Genomic DNA, 22,366 nt, shown 5'->3' with positions numbered 1-22,366 from the left:
ACCCCTGTGCTCAAATTATTTAGTTGTGTTGCTCTCCTTGTGGACCTCCTGTCCTTTCCAGCTCTATTATTTCCCACTTCTTTCATAAGATTCCCTGCATTCTGCCCAAAGTTTGGCCATAAGTCTCAGCATCTGCTTTGATAGTCTACAGGGCAGAGCCTTTCAGAGGTCCTCTGTGGGAGGCTCCTAACTTGTTTCCTGTTTTCTTCTTCTTCTGGTGTCCATCCTCTTTGCCTTTCAGAGTGGGGATTGAGCATTTTAGCCAGAGTCCTCCCTCTTGATTAGTTTCTTTAGGTGTACAGATTTTAGTAGGTTTATCCTATAGTATATGTCTATATGAGTGAGTATATACCATGTGTGAAAGTGCCTGATTTATAACCACCGAGACCCGAATTTGATCCCTAAGAGTCGACGTGAGAAAGATGACCATGGTGGCCTTTGATTGGAATCCAAGCATGAAGAGGAAAAGATGAGTGGATCACTGGGGCTCTCCAGCCAGACAGCCAGCGCAGCCTGCTCAGTGAGCTCTAGGCCTGTGAGAGACCCTGGCTCCAAAACAAAGCCATAACCCATGGTGGATGATTCCCGAGGAGTAGCACCAAGGCCTTCTGACCTCCACATACACATATGTACATGGCACCCCCACTTATGAACATACATGTGTCCACACATACCTACACAGGAAAGAGAAGAGTGGGCGGTGAAAATTCTAAATTCTCTTCAATCAAATGATTCATTTGATTGTAGTGTTCCTTTCCTCGTGTTCACTTATAACCTAGGAAGTGTTCCTTCAGAGCAAGCCAAGCCTGATTTGCATAGACTTGTCAATAAATGATGAGGAAGTCATTCATCAACCAGCCGCTGCAATAACCTCAGACTGATACCAATTACCATAGAAAATAGTCACTTAACGGACAAAGCCCTGTTCTGAGAGGAACAAGGTTACAGAGGAGACTCTTAAAACGGGGCCAGCATTTACACTGACAGTTTAAGGGTTGTGATATTTTAGAATTATGTTTTTATTTAGATGGTAACAGAAAAACATAAGCAGATTCTTGATAATGTCATTTTAAATTCAGTATTTGCAGTTGTGTTTAATACTGGTGTTATTTAGCTGGGAGGCAGAACAAATAGATGTAACATATGAAATAATATTGTCACAGCACATGAAGGCCGAATGACACTGTGACACACTGAAGAGATGACGGTCTTGTATTTGTGTGTGTGTGTGTGAATCCGTGGTGACAAGCCATGCTATCACATGGCAATGAAGGCCAGCTGGGCCCAGGGACATCTGCAGCATATACCATATTATATATTTTTGGCCTTCAAATATTCAACTTTAGATAAACAAAAGCGTTCATCACATGAAGTTAGCATGGGACTGTTTCTGTCTGATTGTTTAGATTTGGTATGTAGTTGTTTGGGTTTAATGGTTGTGCAAGAATCACAAGTATTATGGTATTTACAGCTGGGCTTGTGTTTGCACAAGTTTAATTAACAGCATATCTTGTCTGGGGCCCTATTTAAAAGCGTCTGTAGCTTATTCAAGCAAAGCTACTGCTCGACTTGACATTAATGCCGCCCTGTCCTTCCAAGGGGTTGGCTGATGGGCATGTCCTTGCTAAACTACCAAGGAAATGGAAGGCACAGTTCACACAGGGGACAGGTCTATCTCCTGCAACCAGAATGCGGAGCCTCAGGCTCTGGGCAGCAAGCTCGAGAATAAGCTGCAAGGTTTTGTTTGTTTGTTTTTCAGGGTCAAAGTTTATCAAACACTCCTGAGGAAGCCATGCCTTTAAAGGCAAGATTTAATGAAATTCGCAATGTTAAAAAAAAAAAAAAAAAAAAAACCTCAGAGTGGAAAGCATACTTGATGTGTGGCTAATGCCGTGGAAAGCAGAATCCACCAAAAGCCTTTGCCTCAGAGATCTTGTCAGATTCCTTTGCCTAACAACCTGCCATCAGCCAGTTATACACCCATCAGTCAATTAACAAGCGCTTGTAAATATAAGCGCTTGCCTACCCACCCGAGGCCATGGCTCAGCGCATCTCCCCTCTCTAAATTGATGCTCCTGCAGTCGGCCTCCAGCACTGGCGGTGGGTACTGATTGAATCCGCCTATGGAGAGAACAAAGTTACAGTTTAATTTCCAAACCAGATATTGGGTTTTCTAGGCAAAGAGAACCCCAACAGGAATCCTCTCCAAGAAATAAATGTTAGTAACACATGTCAAGAGAATCTGGCTGCGGTGAAAATGGAAAATACTGGCAACTAGACATGGCATTCACAATGTGAGCCTCAGAGGGTTTCAGTGTGCAGAGAATTACTAGGATCATGGGGAAGGGCTCAGGGTGTTTAGGGAAGGGTGAATTACAATGCAGAGACACGTGAGTGTGGGCCTATGCTAACATAACCTGAGAAACAATCTACTCTGATTCTCTACGGCTTTTCCCCCAGACTTAAACTGCTAACTCAAACATAGAAAAGATGGTATCTAATTACATGATATTATTTCTTTGCTTCTGCACCAATAAACACTGATTTCCTATGAGAAAGGGAGTAGCAGAAAGGATTTTAACTTACTGTCAACACAATACATCTCTTTCCGCTTTTTCTGTACTGTCTGTAAGCTGTACAGTACTGTGGTCTGTAATTTTTTCCTTTCATGCAGGAAAACAAATTTTAATGAAACAAGGCACTTGGTTATCGAAGATCCAAGACTCAAGCACGAAAGAATCCCTGTAGAGAATCCCTGTAGTTTCATTTCTCTGGTTCTAGGAGATACTTTTTTTTTTTTTTAATTTGTCTAAAATGAGAGTATGTCTCTGATCAGTTGCGTTTGACAGTGGCTATTGGTGGAAAGAGGAATCACGGCACAGAAGTTACTTCTGTATACAGGACAGTGAAAATGCAGAGAACCTGAGCTGGCACTTGGGCGGAAAAGTTCTGAAGGAACAGAAGATGATAGAGCAGCCATATAACTCCAACAGATGAATTAGGTTCAGGGAGGCAGGAAAGCTGGGAGTCGGCTTTGCTCAACTGCCAAGCCACTTCCTGGCCCTGAAAGACCAGGCCCCAGTTATTTTTCGTCTTTAAAATCACTGCATTACTAGCCATCTGGATGGCACAAAGGACAACAGCGTGTGGGGAATGATGGGCCCAGGGCCATGCATCTGGGTCCAGAAGTCAAAGTTCTGAAATCTGAGTGTTTGCAAGAGTCTTTTTCAGATGAGAAGTTGTTTATCGATGACCTTGCAGTCTGCTGTACAGGTGTTCCTTGATGCGTGTACCGGAGTGACATCCATGGGTACACATCTGAAAGAGTTACTAATAAAAACCCTCGAATCTAATGGAAGCGTTGGTATAAAAATGTATTTGGAAGCATTGGAAGCATTTTTTTTTTATATATTTCTCTTTATGGCATCTGAGTGAGACCACGTCAACTTTAAAGGCAATAATCTAACATTCCCAAGAGGATGGGAGTACAGTGGAGAATCTATCCTGAAGACACTATTCCTGCTGTGGTGTGGAGACATTCCTTCAATGCTAGGGAAATACAGAGTTTTCCTTTAAACCTGCCAGAATCCTGGACAGAACGTGCTCAGCTCCATTTTCTGGAATCTTCCAGAAGCCAGTGCTATGGTCTGGATAAATGTCCTCAGAAGTCCGTGAGTTAAGACTTGTTCTCTTGGGAAGGGTTACTGGGAGATGACTTATTCTTTAGGAGGTAGGGCCTAATGAAAGGTACCTAGGTCATTGGGAAATACCCTTGGAAGAGTCCCAAGACCTCTTCCCTTCTCTCTGTCTTGCTCCTGGCCGCTGCTGTAAGCAAATTTGTTCTCCCCTATACGTCGGCAGGCTCAAGCACCAGGCTACTTGACTCTGGACAGTAAACTCCATAAGTATGATAAAAAATAAGCCTTTCCTTTTTATACGTTAATTGTCTCGGGTATTTAATTTTATATTGGGCAGATTAACACAAAGGGTTCTTCATCACAATTTCCTGGTATCTGGGAGCTGGGTTATTTTTGATCAGGAGGGCTGAATGTCCAGCCTGAGAATCGTAGAATAGTAAAGGCTTCTTTAGCTTCTACCTACTTGATGTTAATCATACTTGCAAGTTGTAAGAATCAGAAAACTGCCCCAGACATTTCCAACTATGTCCTGGAGACAAAAATATCACAAACACCCACCCACACATACACCCTCCCACTCCCCACCCTACACAAAGAGAGGTGCTATTTCTAAACCCCGGCAGGCTGACACTGTTGCTATCTATCATTTCCGGTAAGACAGGGTCCACCGATCACACACTGTTGTGCTCCAGCAATCATTGTCGAGGTCCTTTAAAAAGCTGTGTAGTGCTTACTCTCAGTCTTTGAACTTGGCGCCTCAAGGGTCACTTTGTGGGCTGGCTCGAAGCCAATGGACATCCCATTGCAGCATGTTGGGCTGTAGTCATGGTGCTTAAAGTGTGGTCTGTGAACCACAGTACTGGCATTACTCAGGCACCTATGACCAACGGTCTCAGGCTCCGCCCCAGCCCTTGTGAACAGGCGCTGCCTCCAGGGTTTTAGAATCCCTATGGGACATGCTTGGTATTACCACATCCTCACACAGCTCCCCGCTACATGCAAAGACTGGGAAATGAACTCATTTAAATGCTTCAACCCTCCTTTCTAAAAGCTGTTAGGACTTCTTCAGGTTGTACAAAGACAGCTCAGGAGACCACCAGTCACTCCGTGATTTCCACTACACAGATTTGGGCAAGAGATGTTCTATCATAGCAAGGTCTGACCATCTTATACCCAAGGCATAATCAGGATACATTCAGGGGATGTACCAATTTTGCCCCAGTCACTACCTAATTTATATATTTTGATTAGTTATAAATCTAATAAGATCAATCTTAGGTTATCAATACTACTGCCAAACAATACTCTGTTAAAACAAAAGAAAGCAAACAATGACGTACGTCTGACAAAGTACACAAATGGCTTCAGGAACTTGACGATATAACTCAGATCTGGCTTGTACATCCTCCCAAGCTGTATCAGATGGTGGTCCAGTGGGTAGCTGGCTAATTCTTCCATCTCGTCTCTCTGTGTGGAGCCCAGAGAAATCACAAAAATGACATAGCCTTGACATTTGGCCCTCAAAGCCACTGTCCTCAAGAATTCCTTCTCCTCGTGGTTTTCTCCAGCTGAAATCACAATGATGACCTTGTGTTTTCTTGGACTGGGGGCTCCTAGGAAGAGATCCTCCATGGCCCACTGTAGGGCAAGACCAATGGTGGCCTCTCCGTTTAGCTGCTGGAGGGAAGTGTGGATGTAGTTCTTCATGACGGACTGGTCGTCGTAGGTTGTAAATGCAAACTCTGTCTTCACCCTGCCCTTCCTTTTGGAACTCTCTGAGGGAGGATAGCTCAGCAAAGCAACCCGGTCACCAGAGTTGGGGGCTGACGGGTTTGACGTGATGTGGAAGTTGTCAATCACTGAGCTCACCAATCCTTTCATGGCTTGGAAGTCATCGTTGGCTATGTTACGGGAATTGTCTAAGAGGAAAGCTACATCCATGTATGAATTTTCAGGAAAGGCAGGCTCTTCCGCACAGGTATTTGGAAAACACTTGTCTGAAAACACAGAGAGGTGCATCATGGGATCAGTACCAGCACAAGACACCGAGAGCTTCTGAGAATTAATGATCTTATCAATACTTCTGTTTCACATCATTTAAATTAACAAGAAGTGGTCAATGTCCGAGAACTGTTGTGGCAACTAGCAGCTAAGGACAGGGAGGGGGAGGGGAGGGGAGGGCTATGGCTATGTTGGAAACAGATTTAGGTGGCATGTGTCTCTGAAGTCCACAATCATGTTTAAACTCATGCAGAAGGTATTTTCAGTAGTTTAGAGGCTCCTCTCAACACAACTACAACAGTGTTCCGGGAGAGACTACACCAGTTTCCACATTCTACAGAAACTCTATAAACATTAGAGATTGGAATCCTGACATAGTGCATTTTCCCAAACTGGAAAGCTGAAAATAGAACCACTATCGTAAATAGAAATCTCTCACTAGTGCCCAATTCGATACCTCAGCAGGCATCGACTGTGCCTCCTGCGCAGCCAACCCTTCCCATCAATCTTACCGTAGCAAAGTGTGCAGCGTCGAAGCATTTCCTGTGGCTCGTAATCTCCAAGTGGAGGAACCGGAATCACTTGAAATGTCCCAGTGTCATCAAACTGCATTAAAAAAAAAGAAGCAAATGTTGCTTTTGTAATTTAAGCCTTTATCAAGAAATTATTATGTGCTAATCATGAGAAAAAGCTTAAAAAATGTCCACTATCACTATAACTTTACATTATAATCTTTTGATTTATCCAGTCTGTCTCTGTCTGTCTGTCTCTCTCTCTCTCTCTCTATACACACACACACACACAAACTCACACCATCGGGATGCCTATTTTATGTATTTTATGGCAAGGATTTTCCTTTTAATGTGTTTGGATACTTTGCCTGAATGTCTGTCTGTGCTGCATGCATGCTTGGTGTTCTTGGGGCCAGAAGGGAGCACTGGGGCCCCTAGGAGTGGAATTACAAATGGTTATGAGTCACTGTGTAGACAGTGGACAGCAAACCCATGTCCTCTGAAAGAGTAGAGAAAGCTCTTCACTGCCAGGCTATCTCCCTACCCCAGGCTTAACATCTCATTCCCATGACTGCAATGCCGAGTTAATTTTAACATGTTCCTATGTGACACATGATGGATACACCTATCACCAGCTTCTAAAGTTGGGCCCTTCAGAAAATTTTTATTCATAGGTTTCCACCAGTCACTTCAGGTGATGATTACCAGAACCACCTCTACGGTGCTCCATCAAAAAGGTTCATCTTGCTGATGTCACAAGGACCTTTCCAATCACAAACTCCAGTGAAGTTTATCTCAAATGGCAATCGACGGAAGGTATTGTGTTTATTCAGAGTTCTTGCTTGTAACTTCTCCGTCATTCCTCATCTCTCTATGACTGACCACCCCCTTTCTCTCTCCATCTGTTTCTTGATTACTGTTTTGCTTTAATGTTCACCAAAATGGGCAACACGCGATGTTCGTTCATCAATTGAGTCGGTACCTAATTTGGGGACACTTATTTTTGTGTTCCTATGTGAAGCAGATGCTATTATCCCAATAAAAGGAACATACCATTCCCAGACGGTGAAGAGGCTATGCCTTAACCCACAGCAATATTCAGGGCTGGTTTCCCTCTTCCCTCCACTCACAGAAGGAGGAGAAAAGCCACTCCCTCTGCCTTTCTGTAAAGTGCCGAGTGTATAAAAATACTTGTAAACATTTCAGCCTTAGGATGAGAGTTGTGTGTTACTCCTTTTACTCCTATGAAATTGGACACTGAGGTGTGACCAAACATGGTACAGTTGACCATGTTTGGTCCCACAGCTAGAGATTACAAGCTCACTTTGTGAACCAAGGACTTGATTCACAGGACTGAACCACGTGCTCTGCGTTCATTTATTCATGCATCCAACAAACATGCATCAGATGCCAACAATGTTATAGGTACAGTTTTGATGTTGGGGGTATTGAAATGAACAGATAAAACATGTCTGCATTATGTCCTAGTGGGGTAGACCCATCACAAACATAAAAGTAAGTAAATTGTCTGTATGTTGAGCGATAATTTCCTTTCGAAACAGAGTTGGGTAGGAAGGATGGGACATGATGGGTACCATTTAAATGAAATTCACCTAGAAAGTAAGAGAGAAAGAGAAGCTGAGAAGGATCAGCCAACCAGGTAAGAGGATGCCCAGAAAGATGACATGCTGTGGACCGCTGACCATCAATGTAACACTCATATCCATCTTAGTCAGAACATCTGGGATTACTCAAAAGAGACTCCTCCAAAGCTTCCAAGGCTCTGACCTTCTTCATGGGAGGAGGAGGTCAGGAGGGTCCTTAGACCCTCACCACAGATTCCAGACACTTCTGCCTTCATTTCCCACTCTGGTTGTTTTTAATTCTGCCCCGGCTGCATACAGCTGAGGGAGGTGCTGGCATAGGCTGAGCAGGAACCTCATCTATGCAGTCATGGAAGTGTATTCATCTATACGTGGGTGAGACTGCTTCGTGATGCACAGTTTGAGGTTTTCATCCACATCCCACTATGTACGTAATTCTTCCTCCCATACTCCTATGACGAATCCCTTGTAGTAGTTAGGTTTTGTTGCTGTGATAGAATACCACGACCAGAAGCAACTTAGATTCTCTGGCCGATGGTTCCCGGAGGATTGGAGTCCACAGCAGTGAGGAGAGATGGCTGCAAACAGGAAGAAGAGGGCAGCAGCAGCAAGAGGCCGAGAGACCACATTTCTGGCCCCAAGCACAGGAAACAGCAAACTACAGGCTGACATGCTTCCCCCCAGTGAGGGCACACTTCCTGAAGGTTCCACAGCCTCCCCAAACAGTGCCACTAGCTGGGGACCAAGGGCTCAAATACTGAGCCTATAATAGCCTTTTCTTTCTAAATTCAAGCCCCGCAGCCCTCACTTATTCCATGCATCTGTAGGTAAGCCCACATTTCATTGGTTCGCTAAGCTGGATGTGGGTGGAGCTGATATTTTGGTTTGTTGCTGGTGGGCTATCCGAGGTGAGAAGACATTTGTTCTTGTAACATGTGCTGGATTAGTGTGGGGGAAAATGTTTCCAAGGAAATACAGGGTCAACAGGTGTCTTACATTGCTAATAGTTGTGTGGGCAGAGCGTGGGAACCAGCCCCGGGTACAGAAATAGTGAGAATACAGTAGACTGAAAAAGAGTGCTTTGCAGGCAGCGTCAGGGATAAAATGTGACTAGGATGTGTTTCAGGAGAGAACATAAGAGCCAGGTGTTGTCTGTGCCTGATCTCAGCTCCTAGGATGGTGAAGCTTAGATCATTTCTTCAGTCCATGAACCCAACTTAAACAACATATCAAGGTGAGAGAGAAACATACAGTGGGAGAGAAACAGAGGGAGGGGGGATGTAACAGAAGAGGGGATGAAAAGAGGGAGAAATGGGGAAAGAGGAAGAGAAGGAGACAGACAGAAGGGAGAGGAGGAGAGGGAGGGAGAGAAGGAGAAAGAGAGGGGAAGGGAGAAGGGGTGAAAAACTATGCAATAAGTGTTGCGTTCAGCAAACAAGACAATTTTCCCTAAGAAATCACTGTATGGGGAGCTAAGAAATAGGGTCATAAGTAAAGTAAGAAGTTGGACCAGGTAAACTGCGTTTTTCCTCTCTTGATTAGAACAATTTGACGGAAAGGAGCAAATGATCTATAGTAGCCAGGGAGTCTCTGGCAAGAATGAAACTGCAACACTTTAGGGAATGCCTGGGAACTTAATAACTGCTCATTCTGTCCAACTCATGGGAGGGAGCTCCACGAGAAGAGCAGCCTTTTAGAGCTTGGATCTAAAACCTGCAACATTCTTATAAATTTCTGGAACACCAGGGGGATGCAGCAAATTTGGTTTCCAGTTGAGGCATATCCCAGAGATAAAAAGGATGAGGCAGTGTTTTCAAATAGATTTGTCAAAAGAAGCTATTTTAAAATGATATGAGGAATGTGAGGTGGCTCAGAAAAATGAAAACGACCAAAAAAAAAAAAAAAACACATAAAAATGTTTTCTCTTCACACAGAAATACTAGTTATAACAATGGGATGCTCTTTATCACCTCGGTATAAAATAATAATAGTGGTTTTGTTATGTTAATTATATGTATCTGTGTGTGGGTGTGGGTACTTGAGTGCAAACGCCTTCGGGAGCTGGAGGTCCCCGATACCCCGGAGTTGGAGTAGCAGGTGGTTAAGAGTTTCCTCACATGGGTGAACTGAACTCAGGTCCTCTGCAAGAGCAGTATGTGCTCTTCACTAATGAGTCATCTCTCCAGCCCCTCATAGTGGTAAAAAAAAAAATTTTAAACACATATAAAAACCCAAAGTCGCAAAGAACAGACACACAGGTGCTGCTTCCATGCTGAGGCCTTCATGGGGGTTGGGCATGGTCCCAGCAGAGACTATAAATTGAATCTGACATCCTTCAGGTTCCTCCTGTTCTAGAATTGGATATGGCTCTCAGAGCGAGATGCCACTCGTTTCTTGCAGAGAACAAAACTGCCAAATCAAGAAAGCTTGGGAAGGGAAACCAAGAACCAGGAGACCGTGGCTTCTAAGATCCTTTTTGTCAGGGACTTTTGTGGCTCCTACTTGCATAAAATGTGTGTACATGTGCCTGTGCGTGTGTGTCTCTATGTGTGTATCTGTGTGTCTGGGGAGGGGGTCAGGAGCGAGCTGACTCCCTTTCCCCTTTTATTATGGAGCTTCGCGCATATGAAGAGATCTTCACAGCCTCCTGAGCAATGAGAGGGCTCCACCCAGCCCCAGAACCTGTTGCGGTTTGAATGTGAGGTGTTACCCCCCTGGATCCTGTGTTTGAACACTGGGCCCCCAGCTGGTGGTGGTGTTCTGTAAGGCTGTTGAACCTCCATGAGGTAAAGGTCAACTAGAAGAAAGGAGCCACTGGGGGTGGGCTGTAATGCTGAGCCCCACTTCCTGTCATCTTCCTTACTGCAGATGCGGGGCTGCCCAGCTGCCTCAGGCTCCCCCACCCTGCATCCTTCCTGACCCACAAGCCAAAATGAACCCTTTGTCCCTTAAGTCGCTTCTTGTCCGGTACTTTGTCAGATACGAGGAAGCTAATAACACACACACACAGAGACACACACATACACACGCGTTACTCAATACATTGAAAAGTCAATGGACAATAGGTGAAGGTGATAAGCAGTTTGGGTATTTTTTTTTTTAAGTAGTTTGTTTTGTTTGGGATAAGAAAGCAAGAGGAAGGAACATAGATTCCTTTAACAACATAAGTGGGTCCAAAAATAAAAGAACAGCTTTAGGGGAAAATATTCATGTATCTTAAGCATCTTGTACCATCTTAGGGGCTCCGAGCTCCCCTGAGCTTTTTCCACTACAGGTGACTCATTGCCCTATGAGACAAGAGTGAGCAGGGGGCTATTCCAGGAAGTCCTAGACATCAGAGGACCAGGAAACCACCCACTCACACGCCTTTATTTCAGACGGACTGAGTTAATACCTCTTAGGCACCTAGTAGCTATGTAGACGTGGATCTGTTAGGAGGATGCTCCGGGCCTCTGTTCTCTGAGTTTTAGCATGGACATGGCATACACATGGACTTCAGTGACTTGTGGCTATGTGAGCACAGACATGAAGCTCTAGATCCGGGGCCTGGCACATAACAGAATCAAACAAACTGTCTGCCACTGCTACTGAGTCATTCAGAACTGCAAGGGGATTACCAAGAGACGGCCCCTCCCCAACTCTCCCCTGCCCAACTCTGTGCCACTCTTACCCCAAAAGCCTCGTCAAGGAAAACTCCTTCGTTATAAGCAAAGACCGCAAGGCTGATATCCAGGGCGCTGAGTTCCATGGCGGCCGTGAGGATGGACCCTCTATTGTCTGCCTGGCCATTGCTGAAGAACACGGCAACTCTCCTGGCGTTGGTTCCCGGAGACGTGCGCTTGAAGACGTTGCGGGCCACAAACCTCATTGCGCTGCCAATGTCCCCGGCCTTCTGGGGGGCTTGGTATTTTATCTGGGAGAGAAGCTGCAGGAGATGCCCCTTGCTGCGGTAGTCAGACCCGCGGATGAGATAGCCGGTGTCTGAGTCGTAGGAAACCACTGCCACCCGTGCGCCCACCGGGCAGTTGGTTTCCCTGACGTCAAGGTCCTTCACAATGGAAGTGACGATGTCTCTCGTTTCATTAAACCTCCTTTCTGTGACACCAGAGGACTGGTCCAGAGCAAATACCAGCTCTGTTGGGTACACGGGACACTTTTCTATGAAAACAAAGAGCAAAAACATTGAGATTTCACCAGATCACAGCCATTCCCATACCCTTTACACCAGTGAGGCTGGTTCAGACAAGGTGAGGCCAGGCCTCAGGGGCTGTCATCCGGGGATCTAAGGACTCAGGCATCCTGACTGCAGTGTGGGCCCCAACAAGACCATCCCCTGGCAGGGTAAGGTTTATACATGGTAGCATTCTGTGAAATGCCAGGCAAGGATGTGGGCCAAAGGGCGGCACATCCAAGAAGCCAGTGTTGTTGGAGACAGTACAGATGAGTTAGAAGAATCTTCCACCCCTCTTTCCTCACCCCAGAAAGACAGGAGCTACTCTGTAAAATGTCGAGTGGAAAACTGTGGTGAGTCCTAGATAGGTCAACAGTGTGAGGGACTGTGCGGGCACTGCTGACACTCAGGTCAAAACCATGACACCGACAGGGAACAGTCACTCAGAAGAGAAACGTCTGCTTAGAAGGCATAAGGGTCTTTTTCCTGGGGGAGGAGGGCTTTCTTCACATTGGTCAAAATACAGTAGCTATCTCACCAAGAGGAGTATGGTCAGAAAACTCACCTTTCCAACAGGCTGTTAAAGAGAGAGAGAGAGAGAGAGAGAGAGAGAGAGAGAGAGAGAGAGAGAAAGAGAGATGAACCCATTATGTTTTTGGAGCGTGAACCAAACAACAACAACAAAACCCTAAATGATAGTATCCCAGCCAAACTGAAGATCTCGGTGGTTGATAATGAGACTAATGTCTGCGTTATAGGAAGCCATGGTTAACAGGATGGGGGAGCTGTCCACAGAACCGGGTTCATTTGGGAGCATTTCTGACCATTTCCCCCTGTGAGCTAGAGCTGGCTGACTTCAGCCGAATTGTAGCTGAAGTCGAAAGGCTGACGACTTGTCAGCAGCAGAATAGATGAGGCTCCGATTAAACGGCCAGATAGCTGAAATCCAATTTGCTTTGTCTCTCGTCTTCGAGCCTTCGGAGACTCGTTCAGCAGAAGCTAAAATATGGGGTCTGGTTTTCTTTCCTGATGAATGCCTCGGGATCCTCGATTGGTAGAACCATGGAGGGCAGGGATTTTCAAATGAACTTTGTCTCTGATTAATTTTTTTTTTCTTCCAACGGGTTCCCCATGGATTTCTATGAGCAGACCAGCAGCTGGCCTTACTCTGTAAATCTAAGGCACATCAAGGAAAGTGCTGGAAGATCTTTAATAAACCAAGGGCCTGACAGTACCCATGTTCAGTTGACTCAATTCCTAGGAAGAGAATGAATCATTCCGATTTTGTTTTGTTAAGTTCGTTAGCACTGGCGACAAGCCGCCTTCGGTTCTGCTGTCCTGGCTGTCCTGGCTGTCCTGGCCCATGGGCCTTCACAGCAGCCCTAACTCCTTGTGTATGTCTTACTCTTGTGGTCACTGAGATGCCCCCAGCCATCAGACAGCACACGTAATCTATAATCTCCGTATCCCGAGGCTGAAAACATCTCTCCATGTATTGACTTCAGCCCCGTGAGACATGCTAGGTTTGAGTCTATCAAAATGGGGTGACTTTGGGAGAAATCACTTCACGCTTTTACTGGGTTTATTTTCCTGAAACTCTTCTTCTAGAGCTCCCCTCAAAGCACTAGCCATTTTCAGCTTCATGGTCCATTTCCTATCCTCTTCCGCTCCCTCCCACCTCACCCCCACCTTCCTAGATCACTTTTATTCTCAGCGGAAGGTCCCAACCACCAGTTTAGAACTTGGCTCTGGTCCTAGGTGAAAAGGAGCTGGTGCAGGGCAGGGAGTCCACAGATTTGAGAGCAGGGTCCAGCCTCAAAATAGCCTTGGTGATACCTTCTACGAAGCCATAGCAGCCTGCCACTCAACTTTCACTTTTCTTCTACAAGCAGGATCTTGGTGCTAGTTACCGGTACACTCTGTCAGATGATGCACTTACCTACCCTTTCCCCAGGGAACTACTGGCTGGCTCCTTTCAATCAATGCTGAACAATTCTCCCTCCAAGTCTCAAACTATCCAGTGACTACCCTCCACTCACCCCGGGGTCTTCCCGGGGAAGACTTTTGGTTTCCATGAGAAGGCTGGTGATGTCTAGAGAAACTGATCACTCCTGCACCCTGTCATTACTGTCTTTTGCCTCCTCTCCTGTGCTGAGGAGACTTCTAACTCTCCATGTCTTTCATACTACCCCTCCTTCCTGGTCTCCTACCTGTGTGCATGCGTATGTGCAGTGGGCCCAGCTATGTGCACCCACAAAGTGCCTAGCAACTTTTTATGTCGATGCTGGCGACCCAAACCCCATACTCAAGTGGTCCCCCGCACTGAGATGTCTCCCCAACTGCTCAGATCTGTCTCTCTGTCCCCTTCCAATTTTGAAGATTTGGGATTCCATTCTGTGCACCTTGACCCTTCTTCTTTCTCGCCTTTATAAGTGCATCCCTTCAGTTTTCGTCTCTCTAGTCTCACAGCCTTGGGAAAGCCATTATCTCTGTGATGTCAAGGACCGCCCACACGCGTGACTCCAATATTTAAATAGTTACATCACTACCCAGCTAAACCTGCATCCTATAGTCCATCCATTGAGTAGTCTGCCCTCCATCATGTGACTCATAGTTGTCCTATTAATGATGAAGCTGGTCTATGTGCCTTTGAGCTGGCCTTACCTCTCACAGGCATATCTCTTCCTACAGGCATTATGCCTCATGAGCCCCTTTTATGCCTTTCCTTCCACCTTACACGTGAGATGTCCCTCCAGGCCCAAGGCAATCCTATGACAAAGGCTCTTCACCAGAGAGTTCAGCCTTCTGGTCCCACAGGCCCACTCTACACCCAGTCCCAAGTGTTCTCGCCAGCCACTGACATTCTTGACCGTACCACCCAGGTACTCACGACTGTGTTTCCGAAGGAACTGGATCAGTTCACAGGACTGGAAAGTTTAAAAGAGAGGGAAAGAGTAAGCATGAGTATAGCGGCCTCCTGGTGGGCAGGCTCAGTTCCCACTGAACTGGTAGTGGGTTTGTTTTCATGAATAAAGAGATACTTACGGAATACACAGGTTGCCCTGCTGTGCCTTTAGGACCCTAAGGGGGAAGAAGAACAAGTTACTGATTTGTGAACTATAGTGTTTAATAACAAATTTTTAGTAATTTAAATCCCCCTCCCCTTTTTGGAAGTAGAAATGACAGAAGGTGCTTAAAGAACTGTAGAGCCTGATGGGTCAGTTTCAATGCTCTTTTCCCATTCACATCAAGGGTGTGTTACACTTTGGTTTGTATCAAGGATGCAATCCTTAGAAGAAATTTCTCTTAAACAGTCCTTTAAAAAATAATTTTTTCCCCGGTTGTAAGCAGCAGACTTTCTCCACAGGGTAGAACAAAGGACACAGATGCACTGAGCAGGAAGAGGTAGATTATCTTACAAATCAAAATGCAAAAGGCAATAAGCCTTAGTATATATATAAGAACCAAAGTGCTTAAAATGCAAAAGGCAATAAGCCAAGGTATATATAAAAGAATCAAAGGCAATTGCAAAGCAAATGAGATTTACACAAAAGAAGAGCGTACATGCTAAGCTCATAAATGACATGAGCCCAGGGAACAAAGGAATATAAAATAGCTGAGAAAGAGTTTGCTGTGAGATGGTGTCTCCTCATAATGTCAGAGGCTACACCCACTAGCTCACTAGCATGATTGCTCAAGTATGACTGAGCAGCATGAAATCAATAGAATGCCAAAGTGAATGGGGGATAGCCCATGAGGCCTCAGCCCTCTACAAAGAATTATAGGCACCTGAGGAAAACTGGGAGAGGGAGGGATGGTCCTCCCCAAGGGGGGGAGGGGACACCAATTGGCTGTCCAGTGCTAAGGAGCCCTGAAAACATTCATGCAGGTAGCCCTATACACAATCAGATACATGGTGAACACCCACTGACAGCTCACAACCATACATAACTCCAGTTCTGGAGGATCCAAGGCCCCTCCTGACCTCCATGGGGTCCTGCCTGAATAGGGTACACAGATGTACACACAAGCATATGCACACAGACACACACGCACAACACACACACACATAACACACTCTAAACACACATACACACATGCTCTCACAAGAGAACTATTAGAGTGACCCCAAGGAAGTTCCTAACAAAGGCTAAGACCATGAACCTGAGACAAAGGCCACGCCCCAATTCAGGCCAGTTGAGCCAAGCACAAGAATGAGATTTGGGACACCATAATTATAGCCTTACAGCCTGGAAAAAGAGAGGAGCCCAGAGAAGAGATGGATTGGTGGATGGGTGGCAAAATGGTCGGGTAGGTAACTCAGTCTTCTCGCCCACATGACCATACTCGCCCACTCCTTAATGCGTTCAGCAGAGACTCCTTTACAAACTGTTATCTTTTTCTGCCATGGAGTCATTTGGCCAAGAAACTGTCGACTAGTTTTGCTTTGCTAGACCCCGAGCTGAAGAATTCTTCAGTGCCTAAAGCAGATTAAGCGTGTCATGCACTCCTTACAGAGCTGTCTGGGTGCCCTCCTTGTAGCAGGTGCTGGCCGTTTTTTTTTTTTTTTTTTTTTTTTTTAGTTCTGTCCTGACTCTCTGCTTGGGAGAGGAGAGACACTGAATCATCAACCACATGAGAAGCAGCGAAAACAGATGCAGGTCAGGCTGAGGAGGCATGCCTGGCTTGGCAGGAGAATGCTTCCGGAGATGACATTTCTCTTGTCATGGGACCAGAGTGCAAGTTGTGGTTATATTCTACAGGGCCAAATCTCTCTAGAGCCCAAATAAAGTCCAAAAAGGCAACAAGAATGATTCTGGCAAACTCTATCTACCAGGCTGCTTCGCATGCTGGAACTCTGTCAGGAGACCTCTACGAAACGCAGGCAAGCCCATCCTACAACAAAAGCTTCGGTGATGAATCCCAGTAACAGTATCTGCATTGTGCCTACACTTTACAGTGTTTGCTCTGGGTCCTCTGATCACACAGCTACCTTTTCAGCTAGAACAGGGCATGTCATCTTCATTATTAAGACGATAGACTGAGACACCATGATGGCTTCCGGAACACAGTGCTTTGCTTCTCTTTCGAGAAATTATGCATCCTTTCCATGGGGTATGCCTGAGACCACTGTACAAAAGTCAGTTCCCACGTATACTCACTCTCCGTCCCGGAGGGCCTTGAGACCCCTGAAGTCCACTCTCGCCTTTCAAGCCATGAGAGAGCTGAAAACAGGAACACACGGGTGTAGTTTCTACATTTCCTGTCTCCATGGAGACTACCTCAGGGTTTAATTGAATTTAATTTTATATGTGTTGGTGTTTTGCCTATATCTGTAGACAGAGCTCGTGTGCACGCAAGTGCCCACAGAGGCAAGCTGGCATCAGACCCCCTAGAACTGGAGTTACAGATGGCTGTGAGCCATTGTGTAGGTGCTGGGGACTGAACTCAGGACCTCTGCAAGAGCAGCAAGTGTTCTTAACCTCTGAGCAATCTCTCTGGCCCTACAATTATCTTAGTTTAAATGAGATGTTATACTTCTCAAAACTCGTTTTTAAGAGAACAGCTGGACTGAGGGAGTCTATGTCAGAGTGCTTGCCTAGAATGTGTGGGTCCCATCCTTAGCATCATAAATAATAATGGTGATAATGAATAATAATTTAATTAAAAATAAGAGACAGCTGTTTAATCAAATCAGGTGAATTCCTTGCCCATAACACCAGCCACCAACTCTTCATCATTGGTGAATATCCATTTTCCTCTTGTCTGCTTTATTTAGTGGCATACATTGCTCTGACCCTGGCTGTAAACTTAAATTTAAATTAGTCATAAGCTGGAATTGATGCTACGGGAAAAATATGGCCCAAAAAAGATTGTGTAAAAACCTCTTATTATTTGATCTAGATCAAATAATAAGGGCCGGAGAGATGACCCAGGTTAAAAGCCTTTGCCGTTCTTGCAGAGGAACCAGGTTTCATTCTTGATACCAGCATCATCTCTCACAACTCTCTGTAACTCCAAATGATCCAATGCCCTCTTTGGAACACCAAGAGCACATATGTGGTACACATGCACACAGGCAAACAAATGCTCACACACATAAATAAATAAATATGTGTGTTTGTTTTGCCTTATTCCAAATTATTCCAAATGTGTTTGTTTTTGTTTTATCATATATATTAAATTACATATATTATATAGTATACTCCCTTAGAAGCCTACTTGTTTTCTAATGAGTGGCAGAAAGAGGGCTGATTCAGATGGAAGAAGATGTGGGAAGAAATTGAGAGGAGTAGAGGGAGAGAAAACGGCAACCAGGATATCTTATATGAAAGAAAAATCTATCCTCAATAAAATAAAAAAAAAAAACAAATACTTTAAAATCAAATAACAAAAATAACTTCCCCCACACAAGGATGGTACGTGAGTTGACTATGTTTATTCCCCAAACTCAAAGTGATAAAAAGATACTGAGAAATTCAGCCTAATGCAAAGGACCTGCTGAACTGCATCTCTTCCACACCCAGGAATAACAGAGACGTAGCACTCAGACTTCAAAATCAAAGGATGCTTGTCTCGGCCATTTGTACCTAAGAAGGCGAAGTCTTTGTGCTCTGCTAATTAGAACACCTCAGTACCCTCCCTTAAAACAATACTCCATTCCACCCCCTAATAGAATCCTCACACAGCCCCCTGGGACACAGGGAGGATACCAGCTTCAGTTCCAAAAGACTGCAAGGCAGTGGTATTTCAACAACCAGTCACCAGTTTGGAAATCTTAAAAATCTTTCCAGTTCATGGAACCGCGAATGGCCACGTGTGTCGCTAGGTTTGGTTCTTATATTTGGGAAATATAGGTCCAAAGTCACATGACTCATTGGTAGCTTTCAAGATGCCTTTGGACTGGATCAACATTTACCATGACAGTGAAAAAGCAGACGTCAACAAGAGAAGTGCTTATTCTTTCTGCAATCATGGGCCACTTACAATCAATCCCTTGAATCCTTTGGGTCCAGGCTCCCCAGGAATTCCAGGATCTCCAGCATCACCCTGATTAAGATATATCAAGATGCCAAAAATCTTTGCTATGAAAGAATTTAAAACTTCTCTGTAATCAATACTCACACTGACCTTGTAATCATTATATAACGAAAGCTAATACAACAATAAATTCATCTTGACATGAATGTAGAACTGAACCATTGTTACAGGTAGATATTATTAGAACTATTTTCAATACTCTAATAATACGAGTATTTAGACATAAATACCAATTCAGGGGCCATCCAGTTGCTAAAACAACTAGAGACTATGCTAGGAAACATAAAGTATTGACTACCAAAAGTATTAATGACTTCCTAGTTCTCTGAGTTACTTCTGGAAAAGTTGAAGGCAATAATAATAATAATAAGCTTGGCATAAGAAGATGTTCCAGCTGGTAAAAAGTGCTAATGGCACAAGGCTGAGGTCCTGAGTTCAAACCCCTAGAATCCATGAAAAAAAAAAAAGCCCGATTTTAAGGCGTACATCAGCAATGCTGGCCCTCCTATATCAACATCCCTCCCCACTACCTACACACTAAATTTTTAAAGGTTAAAAACTTACTTAAAAGTTGTGGCAGCATGCACAAGACCTGCTCAAACTCAAGCCAGAACAAACCCCAGCGTGGGAGGGGGGTAGACAGGAAGTCCCGCCCCTAACTAAAAAGCTATTGGCAGTTGATAGCCTTTGGGAACTGGAGAGTCACATTTCTCTAAGGGTGCCACCTTGGTTATGTTGACCCTGCTCTAGTGGAAGGCCACACATCTAAGAGTATACGGGAGGAACAGAGACTGTACTTGATGGTTTTGGTTTTGTCAGGTAATCCATCATCAAAGAACACATTTCAGATGTCCTGAAACTTGGATGTTCTCCTGGAGTTTATTCCTTAGGTACTCTACTTCTCTTGTTGGTTGGGCCATTACAGGGGCAAAGGCATTCTGGAGTTTGGGAACACATAATACAGAATCCTGGTCTACACAGATGTAATGAGGGCGGCTCCTGATGACATTACAGGCGTAATCTTTCTGTAAGCATGCAGACAGATTATCTAATAGACAATGAAGAATTTGGAAAATGTTAGACCAAGAAGGCAGTATAATTAGACCAGTAAGCATGTTGGTTGGGGTCTACTAACTGAAGGAAGATGGAAATAGGAGACCACTGAGAAGAAAGTGAAGGTTTTCAGGTGAGAGGAACCAGAAGCCAAAATAATGCTGGATTAGCAACGATAACTAAGGTGGTGAGTGAGATCACCAAGCTGGAGAACTAACCCAGAGAGGTTGCCTGGAGGCTGGGGTTCAAGGTAGGGGTATGGATCATTGGGGTGAAGCAGGTAACCAAGGGCAGGATGTGATCTTTTCTGATCACAGGGTTAAGGTAAGCCCAGAGGAATCAGCTGACCAACACCTCGCCACTTCCCACTGTACCCAGACCAAAGACTCAGCTCTTTTCTCAGAAAGGCCATAGTAATGGCAAAAGAAGAAATTCGTATGCACCTCACCTTCTGCCCTGGGTCCCCAGGGAGTCCTGTCAGGCCCTGAAATTTTCAGCAGAGAACATACGTAAGTCAACAGACCGCTTCCTCATTTCTTCTCGGTATATTTAGGTTTGATTTATCAGTTGAGAAAACAATTGATCTGCATATTTACCTTAATTCCTTTTCGTCCCATCTGACCGTAGCCTGGGATGCCGTAATCTCCCTGTAAACACATCATCAGTTCATGTCAGTTTCGCGGAAGCTATCTGGATGAAGAGGCTGCGGTGTTATGAAAAAGAGCTATAGGTAAGGGTGGGAGTCCTCACTTCCTGTTGCCTCTTCTCCCCTGTACTGAGGATTGAACCCAGAGCCTCTTGTATGCTGGGTCAATGTTCCACCACTGAGCCGCAAGCCCAGCCCTCTCCTTCCTGGCGTGGACCCTCCTACTTCTCTGGCCAGCTCCACTCTACAACCACTGCAGGAGGCAGAGGGATAACTGTTCTGGATTTGTGCATTCACCAATTTCTTACCTGGAAAATTAGGAATTGATCTAAGAAAAAATATGACTGAGGAATTCAACCAAAGACTTATAAATGGGGGCTGGAGAGACAGTTCAGTAGTTAAGAGCACTGACTGATCTTACAGAGGATCTGGGTTCCATTCCCAGCACCCACATGGCGGCTCACAAGCATCTTCAGCTCCAGGTGCAGGGAATCTGATGCCTTCTGGCCTCCACAGGCACAAGGCATGTATGTGGGGCACAGACACACACACTGGTACTCATACTAATAGATAAAATAAAAGTAACTCTCTTTTAAAAAGAACTTAAAATGGTGAATAGATGCTAGCAGAAGAAATTTGTTCGTCCTCATCGGTAATCAAAAAAAACTGACTCTGAAACAATTAATGAGTTACCATTTTTGCCGACAGTAAAGAGGAAAGAGAAAAAGTTACAATAACCGTTGCTGGTGTGGAGACCCTAAAACAGTGGTTCTCAACCTTCGGAATGCTGTGGCCCTTTAATAGAGTTCCTCATGTTGTGGTGACCCCAACCATAAAGTCATTTCATTGCTACTTCATCACTGTAATTTTCCTACTGTTATGAATCATAATGTAAAATATCTGATATGTGACCCCTGTGGGGGTTGCGACCCACAGCTTGAGACCTGTTGCCCCAAACCCCTCAGGCTTCTACACATAACACATAGACCCACATGGTGTTTACATCTTTCTAAGAGTGTTTGAAAAATATATTCAAAGGCCTGATTAAATGTACACTTATCTGACCTAGCTATGAAAATCCTAGAACTTTCTACACAGAAATTAATTATAGCATTGGGGATGTAGCTCAGTGGAAGAGCCTGGCACACATGAAGCCCAGGATCCTGGCCCTGGCCCTTAGCCCCCAGCCCCCAGCCCTCAGCCCCAGCCCCAGTTCCCAGCCTCAGCTCCCAGCCCCAGCCCCCAGCCCCAGCCCCCAGCCTCCAGCCCCAGTCCTCAGCCCCCAGCCCCCAGCCCCCAGCCCCAGTCCTCAGCTCCCAGCCCCCAGCCCTCAGCCCCAGCTCCCAGCCCCAGCCCCCAGCCCCCAGCCCCCAGCCCCAGCCCCCAGCCCCCAGCCCCAGCCCCCAGTCCCCAGCCCCAGCCCCCAGTCCCCAGCTCCAGCCCCCAGTCCCCAGCCCCCAGCCCCCAGCCCCCAGCCCTCAGCCCCAGCCCCCAGCCCCAGCTCCAGCCCCTTCCAAATGAGTTCACGGATGTGTTCTCACGACAGCAGAAAACCCGAAACAAATTAAATATCTAATAATAAGAGATCAGCCAAAAACATAGTCTTTGCCCAAGCCAAGTTCCACTGCTTGTTGGGATTAGTAAGCAGGCCACGTTTCCTAAGACCGCTCATCCTAAAAAGCTGATTAGAAGAGGCAGAT

At 45.3% G+C, this 22,366-nt stretch overlaps 1 protein-coding gene across 1 annotated transcript in view; it reads right to left on the bottom strand.

The window, feature by feature from the left end:
- The window catches only part of Col6a5 (collagen type VI alpha 5 chain), a 90,078-nt gene that overhangs the window by 18,225 nt on the left and 49,487 nt on the right, over positions 1–22,366 (bottom strand). Inside the window, exons 25-35 of the mRNA XM_021639849.2 lie at positions 20,617–20,667; positions 20,469–20,504; positions 18,914–18,976; positions 17,089–17,151; positions 14,972–15,007; positions 14,817–14,853; positions 12,492–12,503; positions 11,426–11,913; positions 6,152–6,245; positions 4,979–5,635; positions 2,031–2,121 (exon numbers count right to left, since the gene is read on the bottom strand). Of these exons, the coding sequence (XP_021495524.1) occupies positions 2,031–2,121; positions 4,979–5,635; positions 6,152–6,245; positions 11,426–11,913; positions 12,492–12,503; positions 14,817–14,853; positions 14,972–15,007; positions 17,089–17,151; positions 18,914–18,976; positions 20,469–20,504; positions 20,617–20,667 (1,628 nt within the window). The remainder of the gene's footprint in view (positions 1–2,030; positions 2,122–4,978; positions 5,636–6,151; positions 6,246–11,425; positions 11,914–12,491; positions 12,504–14,816; positions 14,854–14,971; positions 15,008–17,088; positions 17,152–18,913; positions 18,977–20,468; positions 20,505–20,616; positions 20,668–22,366) is intronic.

Source organism: Meriones unguiculatus, chromosome 6, assembly GCF_030254825.1.
Source record: "Meriones unguiculatus strain TT.TT164.6M chromosome 6, Bangor_MerUng_6.1, whole genome shotgun sequence".
Taxonomy (NCBI): Eukaryota; Metazoa; Chordata; class Mammalia; order Rodentia; family Muridae; genus Meriones; species Meriones unguiculatus.
Note: the sequence above shows the minus strand (reverse complement) of the source record. Positions and strands in the feature narration are given on the sequence as shown.